Raw genomic sequence first — 10,173 nt, 5'->3', positions numbered from 1 at the left:
CAGGCTGCTTGTGAGCACAGGGTTGGGGCCTCCCCTGCACCGGGGCTCCTAGAGGGGGGCTGTTCCTACATTTCCTCTGCAATGATCTCCTGAGCCCACTGCAGGAGCTGAGGTAACAGGAGAGACCTGAATGGGCTAATCTCCACTGGACAGTGAGGTCCCAGGGCTAACAGTTAGCCCCGCCCTAGGAGTGCGGAAGAGCTTAAGTTTCTTTGAGTGAAGAAGTTTTCATCCTCTCTTCCTCTGTGTTCTAGATGCTTCCCCTGCCTCACCGTAGGCCCAGATGGATCCAGCAGGGAGGCAGCCTGCCATGGGCCCCTGCTCAGGGGACCCCCACCTGGGCGGGGCCTCCTGTCTCCTGGGACTCACCAGCCTCCTCCTCAGTGAGTGGCCCGGGCTCCCGGGGAGGGAGGACCACCGGGCGGGCAGGGAGGCAGGAGCTGCGGGGCTGTCTGGTGTCTTTGCGGAGGAGCAGAGGAAGCAGCCCTGTGATATGGAGCACACGCGGTGCGTCTGGTTTCCAGCCCTGGGTGGGGGGAGAGGAATGAACACAGGAGCTTCTGGCGGAGGCCAGGCTGGGAGCCCTGACCCTGGCTGCCTGGCTGCAGGATGGAACCCCCAGCAGGGGTGAGGCCAGGGGAGCCCGCAGCCCCCTGGGGAGAGGGATGGAGGAGACCAAGCGGGGGCTGCGGGGACCCAGGGTGGGGACAGACAACCCCTGGCCTGGGATGCTCAGGGGACCAGGCAGCCCCTGCAGCTGCCGTGCCCAGGCGGAGCCGACCCAGAGACCAGGGCTGAGCTGGAGAAGAAAGCAGGTGTCCTCTGGCTCCTGGGGCGACATGACCCCTGACTATGGTGACATTCTGTTGGAAAGGGAAGGAAAGGCAGCCACCAGAATTCAAGGGGTCTGTGCCCCTGCTGCATGTGAGACTGTGCCTGGAACAGGAGACTGAGGACAGCTCCGGGTGGGAGTGCACTGGGGGGTCAGGAGGGAAGCAGAGAGGGCCCCCAAAAGGGGACTGAAAGAAGGTCTGTGCTAACCAGAGTGGGATTTTCCAGTTCTTACTTCATCTGATCATCTGCTTCTGTATTACAAAGTAAGTAAGAGCAAAGGAGAAAACACTAAGTTATGGAGGATTTCTGAAATCACTGGGCCTCTGTCACAGGGCGATGACTCTTTAGAAAATGAGTTTTGCAGCACATTTAGACCCTTTTAATGAGCCAACTTCCTGTCAACAATATGTGGAGTTTCTCTTCTTTTCCATTTTATTGAACTGGACACATAAGGGAATTACATAGTTTCCTCCATAAAGGTCTGGTTTGGAGGATAAAGTTTAAAAGAAAGAAAGAAAGAAAGAGAAAGAGAAGAAGGAAGGAAGATGGAAGAAAGGAAGGCAGAATGGGAGAACGAGAAAAGGAGAAATGGACTAAAATTTATGCTGATTGTACAAAGTTAAATTCCATCTTACTGAAATGAACTCTGACCCTCGAGCGCACAGCCACCCGCCCCCGGCCTCTGTCCTCTCTGGGATCAGCACCTGTTGCAGGTTTGAGAGCTCTGGAGCCTCCTCCCGTCCTGAGTGGGCTTCCAGCTTCCTCAAGATGAGGCTCCCCATCCAGGTTCTGGGCAGCCCCTCCCCTGAGCCTGAGGGCTGACCTACTCTCTCCCGGGAGACCCCAGAATTGCTCAGATCCTGCTGACCAGACAGCAGAGGTGGGAGAGAGAAGCCGCTGGCCAGGGGAGGAGAGGGTGCAGGGGAGGGGACGGGTGCAAGGCAGCTCCCTGTGGGGAAGAACAGGGCTAGGGATGGGGAATCCAGCTCCAGGTCTGCTCTGCCCTGTGTGACCTGCACAGGTTCACCCCGAGGGAGCCCCTCTTCAGGGAAAGGCCCCCTGGAAGCCCCTCCAGCTCTGATGTCCCCGTACTGGGTGTCTCCTCCTCGTTGGGACTGTCCTGGAGCTTCTCCGAGGCTTCTGCTCTGTGTCGTCCTCCTGTCCTGTCCTAGTCCTGGTCCTCACAGGGGCTGATACCTGGGGACGCTGTTTGGGGCCTTTCAGAACCAAGACCCAGGACTTTCTGTGGTCACATCCTCAGCCCTTCAAGGAGGGAGGGGTGGTGTCTCCCAGGCCCCTTGATGATCCCCTGGCCCTCTGCTGTCCCTGCCTCTGCTCCTCAGTGGGCTGTGCCGACACCTGCTGAAGGAGTCTGACTGCTCCCCGTAATGGGGACCCAGAGGTACAGGGCATGCTCAAGACGGAGTCACAGGGGAGCCACGATAGGCCCCCAATGAAGATAATGGCCTGAGCAGGTCAGCCCTTGCCCAGATTCCCTAGTAAACACCAGCTTCTTTCTCCATGCGCCCTTGGACTGACTCCTCTGACCAACCCTGGGGGCTCAGAGAGGGACATTCTGTACTCAGGAGTCCCTGGAAACTGCCCTGGGGCAGGTGCCAACCTGGAGACTGACCTGCTGCCCCTCAGGAGCCCACTGCTGAGGGCTCTGGAAGAGTGTGACTGAGGAAGGACATTCTAGGCTTCCTGGGGTCCGGCTGGGGACACGCTGGCCTGGTGACAGGCACAGCAGAGCTCACGCAAAGATCACTGGCAACCCCACATTCTCTGGTCCCTGGCACTTAGCTGGGTCAGGGGATGACTGCTGGCCAACAAGCAGGAGCAGAGACCCCGCTACTCCTGGACAGATGCAGACACCCCATGGGTGACTCCACTGTCTGCCTTTCCTGCTGGAACCCCAAGGGTGCAGCTCCCAGGGGATGGAGCCTCCCCCAGGGGGACAGATTCCTCCCTCTGTGGGGTGAAACCCCTGGTCCTTAGACCCTGAACTCCTGGAGGGTGTGTGACAGCAAGGCAGCCCAGCTCAGCCTGACTGTGGGCGTGCACCGTGGTGGGGGAGTGGGACAGGGACCAGCTTCTTCAGAGTCTCTGCTCCATTTGTTTTCCTGTCCCTCCTTCTGGTGGCTGTCACTGGCTAGGGTGGGACCAGCCCTCCCTTGGCCCGTTGACACAGGGCAGATGCAGGTTCCCATCTGGTGCAGGTCATAATCTAGGGGGGCTCGACTGGTCATTAGGTTCAGGGACAGAAGTTCAGGTCCAGGCTGGAGCTTCAGGGGTCAGGGTCACAGGGAGGGGTGTTTCCAGGCTCCCATGAGCATGAGCTGACTGGGTGCACTTCCTATGGTCTCTGGAGAGAGGCCTCACTCCTGCCCCCTGTTACCAGGGGCGGCCCTCACCTCTCTCCATGTGAGCCTCTCCCCAGGGCAGCCCCTAACATGGCAGAGGCCTTCGTCCCAGCGAGCAGGACACAGGGTGACAGCGAGATGGAGTCCACCTCTGTGTGATCCAATATGCCTAAGGGCTGTCCACCCCCTTAGCAGCTCACAGCTCCCCAGGGGGGCTCACTGGCTACAGCTCCCACCCCAGGGGAGGGCTCCAGGGCCTGTGGGCAGAAGGCGTCTCTGCAGCCCAGTGAGCAGCTGCCTCCTGCAGAAATGCTCTTGATAGGGACGGAAAATGTGCCAGAGCTGTTGGTCCGAGTCCCCTGCACTTCATCCTCTCCCTGTTGGGGGTCAGGACCCTGCAGGAGAGCGAGGTCACATGACCTGGTCAAGGGGACTCTGCCCTGGGACAGGAGTGATTCCAGCATCGCTTCACACTCATGCACTCTCCTACCTTCCAGGAGTCACGGAGCACATGGGAGGGATTTCATGGCAAGATGGGTTCTGGGCTTTTCTCCTTCATTCCTCCTGGAAAACCACCCTCACTTCCTGTGCCCTCTGCCCTAGGCGTCTGCAGCACTGGCACCCAGGGTTCTGCAGCCCATGGTTCTGGAGTTGAGGATTCGGGAAACCCTGTTTCTCTGAAGCGGATACAAGGAGCTTCTGTGTTGTTTCAAGTGCTCAGAAACCCAGACTTGCCTGCAGGAGTCCAGCTGGAGAATATGACCTGGGGGATGTTCTCCGGGGGAAACTACACAATCCTGCTGCAGGTCTCCCCTGGGTCACGCATTCCAGAATGGGTCAACTTCCAGGAGAAGTTCCAGAAGAGGGTCTGTGTGCTCAACATTACGACCCTGAGGATGAACAACCTGACCCTGGAGGACACTGGGCTGTACCGGGCTCGGGGCTTCTACACGAGAGGAAGACAATCCGACCAGGATTTCCACCTGACTGTGTATGGTGTGTAGGCCCCTCCCCCAGCCCCAGAGCTCACCTCCTTCCTCTGTCCCTGGAGGGTCCCCGCGCCCCACTCACAGGTCTCCCCCCAGACCCCAGCCTTCAGACTCTCTCTTCTCCCCTGGAATCAGATGCAGGGTGTTCACCACAAATGCAGGCAGAGCTGAGAGTCACCCCAGGGATGGAATCACTTTGGTGCTTCGGGAGGGGAACCCCTGTCGGGGGAAGTGGGGATTTTGCCTCAACACTACTGTCCCCACAGGACTCAGGGTTCTCAGGCTGTCCCTTAGCTGTCTGTGCTGCTGGGACAGGCAAGGACACCTCAGGGGCTCACCACACCCCACCTGAGGCTCCTACTGTGAGGTTGGGCAGGAGTCAGACCCCAGAGCCTGTGCCTTGAGGTCCGGGTGTGGGCAGGGCTGTGCTGGTCTCTGGAGGCTCCAGGGAGAATCCATTTCTTTTCCTGTCCCCCCTCCTGGTGGCACCTGCATTCCCTGGGTAGCGGCCCTTTCCTCCACCTTCACAGCCAGCACTGCTGGGATGAGTGCCTCTGGCACTGGGTCCCTCGGACCTGCTCGCCTGCCTCCTTCTACTTGGGAGGACCCTGTGATCTCATGGGGCCCATCAAGACATCCAGACCATCTCTGGTTTAGGCTCAGCTGGTTAGCAGCCTCAGCCCACCATTGACTTGGAATCTCAGACACCTTCAGGTTCTGAGGGTCAGCACTTCAGCAGAGCTGGGGTCACTCGTCACGAAGTAGGACCCAGACTCCCACGTGTCGTTCTCCACCCTTTCCCCCGATCCCCTTTCAGCCTCAGCCCGAGCAGCTCACTCACAGACTCCACTGGTCCAGCTCTAACCCTCCACAGATATAGGAGTTCACATGGCAGTCCTTGCTCAGGATCTCAGGGAGCATCCTGCTCTCTCCCTGCACCCCCCTCTGCCCAGGGAGCTGTCTGCTCCAGAGAGAGTGGCCTTGGCAGCCTCAGGTCCGACAGATTCTAAGCATCTGTGTTAGCCTGTTAGCCTGTCCCTTGACTTCATGGGTGGAACCAAAGTTCAGTGCATCTTCCAACCACACAGAGGGTGGTCTTTCCTAGGGGGCACCAAGGTGCCCCCCATAACAGTCTTTCATGGTGGGGACATGGGGCAAATATCAGGGCTTGGGCATCATCTGAGCATAAGCACAGGCAGGCTCTAGATCCTGATAAATCAGGCCCTAGACTTCTCTTTCTTCTAGGGGACACCTCACTTTCTTTAACTAATTAGTTGTGGGTCAGTGGGCTCCAGCATTTATTTTTTCACGTGACAGTTTTAGTCTTTCTCAATCGACAGAAGTCACATAGAGCTGAACTCACTGGCTCCATCCTTATGCACCTGCTGTATAATTGGTCACTTCTGTGTCATCTATAAAATGCTTTCACCATCCTGAGGGGGAGGAGGCCAGAGCTTCAGGGAGATTCCACAGGACAAAGCCTGAGGTGTGATATTTTCCACTCACATGACCCTCTGTCCTCTTGTCCTTCCTGCCCCAGAGCCCCTGTCCGTTCCCCAGATCAGGACCACGAATCTGTCCATCACTGCAGGCTGGTGCAACGTCACTGTGCAGTGTGACACCCCGGGAACCAGGGAGGACCTGACCATGTCCTGGGAGACCAGGGGACTCCCCAGGGAGCTGGGACAACAAGAGGTGGCAGGACCTGCCCCCAATCCCTGGACCCTGGCTCTGAGCCTGCCCCTGAGCCAGCCCAACACCAGCCTCACCTGTGTGCTCAGGAACCAGGTGGAACATAAAACTGCAACCTTGGACCTTCGGGACATCTGTGGCCACGGTGAGTGCATCCTGCAGAGGCGAGGGGCTCCTGATGCTCAGGCAACCCTGGGTAGGGTTCTCGGGTCTGTCCCCTTGTTTATGGCATCTCCTGCCACCTGGGCACCCCATCCAGAAGCTGGCAGGCACTTCCACCTGGTCTGTCCTTGGGTGTCCCTCCCGGGCTCCTCTACCCCCATCCTCACCCCTGCTACTCCAGGCAGGACCACCCAGCAGGGACCTCTGCCCACCCTCATCCATCATTCCCTGTATCCAGGGTAGTTTTCAGGAGGGGAGTTGGGGGGTGTCAAGGTCTGTGCCACTAGACGGGGTATTGGCCAGCGACTCTTCAGGATTGAGGGCCAGGGGCTCCTCTGCCCGATTGTGGGCTCGTGGACACAGATCACCCTACCTGCTTTCCTGGGTCCCGGATGTGTCCTGCTGTCCTCAGCCTCCAGCCTCTGGTCAGGCTCCTCCCTCTGCCCTCAGCCCTTCCAGGTCAGGATCCTCACTCCCCCTACCCCCGTCAGGAACCCCTTGGCCTCAGCTGGCTCTGGGCCCTGACACCCGAGCAGTCCCCGGGGCCAACATTGGTGGAAGGTCCAGCATGAAGAGAGTTTGACCCCGGGGTCTGGGCCTCAGGGGCTCAGGCTCCACAGGAGCTGCTGCCGTCCGGCCCTCACACCTGCCTCCTCTCAGGAGCCCCCAGGGGCCCCCACACTGAGAGTGAGGCTCTGGGCCAGGATGAGCCTCCTCTGCAGCCCCAAGCCCTGGATGGCAGCGGCCACGTCTGCTTCTCCTGTGAATTCCTGTCCCTGCTCGGCCCCGGGCTGTTTGCTCACAGTCCGTGTTTCCCTGAGTGAATGAGTGACCCGGTGCCCCGTGTGCCCCCTCGGCCCACCCCTTCCTTCACCAACAGCTGGGACCCTGTTGCCTCAGTATCCCCGATTCCAGGAGAGCTCATCGCTCAGAGACCCAGTGGACTTTCTGGAAGGAGGACCCTGCCTCCCTCTCACCCTCCTACCTGGCTCCTCCCTGCTGGTCCCTCTCCCACCTGCCCCAGTGGGTGCTGGAGCTCCAGGGCTGGCGAGGTGCCCCCCTCCCTGTTCATGGCCCACCTTCCTGGAAGGCCCCACCCACTCTGCCTGTCTGCTCCCTGCACTCCTCCCTCAGGATGAGGTTTCCCATAACCTCCTCCAGGAGGGCCTCCCTTACCACGTGTGTACAGGCTGGGAGCTCCTGTGCCCTGGGATGGCTCTGGCTGGCTCCCTCTGGCACCTTCTCACTGTCCTCCCACAGAGGTGTCCTCAGGGGTGGGCACCGTGTCCTGTTCCTCTCAGCACCCGGGCCTCAAGCAGGAGCTCGGGAAGTGTTGAGTGAAAGCACCTGCCATGATGCTCCCTCCTCAGCTTCTGAGCAGGTGACTTCAGACGTGTCCACGTGCTGGGCAATGGGCGTCTGTCCTTCTCTCTGTCCTGAACCTTCTCCATCTCTCTGTGGAGGGAAGCAGATCCACAGGGACAGGCTGATGCCTCCCAACTACCCAGCATCCTGGGGACTGTTGTGGTCCTGCTGCTGATCCTGGGAGCTGGACTGTTCCTCTGGAGGACACGAGTGAAGAAGAGCCTGGAGCCTGGGAGAGGCAGGTTGCACTTCTCCTCCCCGGGCCCACACACCTCCCTCCCCTGGACCCTGGGCTCCCTTCCTCCTGCATTGACTGCTCAGGGGATGTCCCTGCAGGAGGCTGGTGGGGGCGGCCATGGCCTTGGGGTCATGGAGGGGAGGGTACAGGTTTCCAGGGCTCAGACTTCAGCTCCCTCTGTGTATGACCCAGGTGCAGGGTCGCAGGAGGAGCACAGGGACCCTGATGGTGGCATCCACTATGCAGAGCTCAGCCAGCAGGGGTCTGGATACAGCAGGGACCAGGTGAGGCTGGAAGAGGGGGCAACTTGTCTTCCCCTTTCCCTCCGTGCCCGGGTGTGTGCTTGTCAATCCCCGTCATCCACAGGGTCTGACCACTGTACCCCTGGAACCCTTTCAGGACAACACAGTATTAGCTACGAAATTCACCTCAGGGCCCATGCAGTGCTGAGTGATTAGGGGAGGACATGTCAGCAGCACTGGGTCTGTGGGGGTCCTGTTGGGGCTTTCTGTCTGTCTGCTGTTGCAGGACCCTCTGTCTGCATTCCAGGGTAGAGGTGCAGCACGTCTGGAAGGGGACAAGCCTCTCACTACTGTCTACAGTGAGGTCCGCAGGGCAGGCGTCGCCCTGATGAGGATTTAATTGGAAGAAGCCAGAGAATCCCGCCCTCCGGGGACAGCTGTCTTGGGAGCATGATGCCTGCAGCTCTGGTCTCACCTCTTCCTCCTCTGACTCCTCTGGTGAGGGACTGGCTGGTCCAAGCATCAGTTAGCGTCTATGCTAAATGGTTCTGCACACGTTTGCGATGAGACATCTGTAGGTCTTTCAAGAGGGGAAACTGAGTAAATAAATTGACAGAAACATGTGTCATGACTGCTCAGGCCCAGCCACCTGGCACCCCTTGAGAGAACCCTCCTCCTCACCCTTTATACATCAAACTGCCTTTCAGACCCTCACCCCTGGGACAACCTTTGTGACTCACAACATCCCACCTCCAGCCGAGTCTTGAACTCAGTCCGCACTCAGATGTGCGGAGACCTATTCAGGGACGCCATGAATCCGTCATGGTCAGCCCTTCTCTGGGGACGTGCCGTCTGCGCATGCCTCTCCGTGGTTCGTCCCCTGACCTGTTGCCCCTTCCCTGCAGCCCTCACCCCGTCTCTCTGCCCCCTGCCCAACACTTGAGCCCACCATGGGCCTCACCTCACAGGGACCCCTAGAGCACCAGCAGGTGACCCGAATGTGACCCTGGTGACAATGTTTCCTGCTCCCACTCCTGGGCCAGTAGGGTCCCTGCTGGCCACTCTCTGGACCCCTCACCCCCTGCCGACTTCCCAGACTTCTCTGGGGCCCCTCTAGCGCCCCTCCTCCCACCTGCTATGCTCCTGAAGGTTTGGGCAGGGCCTCTTCCTATCTCCGGTGCCCTTCTCTCTCTCGGGCCCCTGTCCCAGGGCTCACTGTCCTGTCCCAGCAGTGACGCCTGGACCTCCGTCCCCCTGCCCCATGCCCTGTGCTCAGCCCACGCCCTGGCCTGCAGCCCCTGCCCCCGCCCAGCCCCAACAGGGTCCTGCACAGCCCCCGACCAGCACTTGCACCTGCCTCCTCTGCCCTGTGGGGCTTCCCTCCACACTGTGGCCCCTTCCTCCAGCTCAGGACCAGTGATCCAGCGCTCCCAACCTCAGGCCCTGCGCCAAGCACTTTGTGTGCAAGGACTTTATTCTACTGTCACAATCGTCAGAGTGAAGACAGAAATACAGAAGCCTGGTGCTTCTCGCTCTTACTGAATAGGAACCAGGCCGAGTGCCCCAGGCCGGCCCCATGGCCCCAGCTGGCCTTCCTGCCCAGTGGGGCTGTGGGGACAGAATCCGCCATCCTCACCCCTGCCCGGGCCCTCTACACCCCTCCAGGCTTCCTCTTTGACCCTTTGGTTGCTTAGAAGTGTTTGCTTTGATTTCTAATTATTTGGTAGTTTTCTTTCTGTTATTCAGTTCTACTCTAATTCTGAGCAGAGAAAATATGTGATTTCACATCTTTAAAAACAGTCGAGGTTTGATTATGATCCAGGAGAGGGTATCTCTCAGGGGGGTTCCTGAGTGCAGCTGAGGAATGTGTCGTCTGCTGTTGGGGTTGAATGTTCAGCAAGTAAATGAGGTTGAGTTGGGTCCTGGTCATGATTATTGTGTGTTCTTGGTGATTTTCCATCCCCTCAGGCCACTCTCGCGGGAGGATGCTCTGCTCTCTGACTGTGACAGTGGATTCATGTGCTTCTCCTTCAGATCTGTCAGCTTTGCTTCATGTGTTCCGTGCTCCCCTGTTAGGTGCTTACACATGTGGGATTCTTCTCACTTCTCGCACAGTTGACCATGCCTTATTATGTAGTGTTCTTTTATAACCCTGGAATGTTCCTTGCTCTGAAGTCTGTTTTCTCTGATGTTAATTGGTCCATCTAGTTTTCTTTGGGTTAGTGATTGTGTAATGTGATCATTCATTGTGTATCAACATGCCTGGACCCCGGTGCCCATGGTCAAGG

The 10,173-nt window shown here is 58.7% G+C and overlaps 1 protein-coding gene across 3 annotated transcripts; it reads left to right on the top strand.

Annotated features, from left to right (window-relative positions):
• The first annotated feature begins 249 nt into the window (after positions 1–249).
• On the top strand, positions 250–8,508 carry LOC121496839 (SLAM family member 9-like). 3 transcript variants are annotated; one of them, XM_041765606.1, is made up of 6 exons: positions 250–383; positions 3,801–4,193; positions 5,778–6,023; positions 7,509–7,643; positions 7,836–7,927; positions 8,193–8,508. In XM_041765606.1, exons 1-6 carry the CDS (start codon positions 284–286, stop codon positions 8,283–8,285), a joined length of 1,059 nt encoding a protein of 352 aa, XP_041621540.1. In that variant the 5' UTR covers positions 250–283; the 3' UTR covers positions 8,286–8,508. The 3 variants fall into 3 exon arrangements, with proteins under 3 accessions (XP_041621540.1, XP_041621533.1, XP_041621522.1); XM_041765599.1 differs by having other exon boundaries at positions 5,727–6,023; positions 7,512–7,643; XM_041765588.1 differs by having other exon boundaries at positions 5,727–6,023.
• Positions 8,509–10,173: the final 1,665 nt, after the last annotated feature.

The sequence above is a fragment of the Vulpes lagopus genome, chromosome 1 (assembly GCF_018345385.1).
Source record: "Vulpes lagopus strain Blue_001 chromosome 1, ASM1834538v1, whole genome shotgun sequence".
Lineage (NCBI taxonomy): Eukaryota > Metazoa > Chordata > Mammalia > Carnivora > Canidae > Vulpes > Vulpes lagopus.
This window is presented reverse-complemented; position numbering and strand designations above follow the sequence as displayed.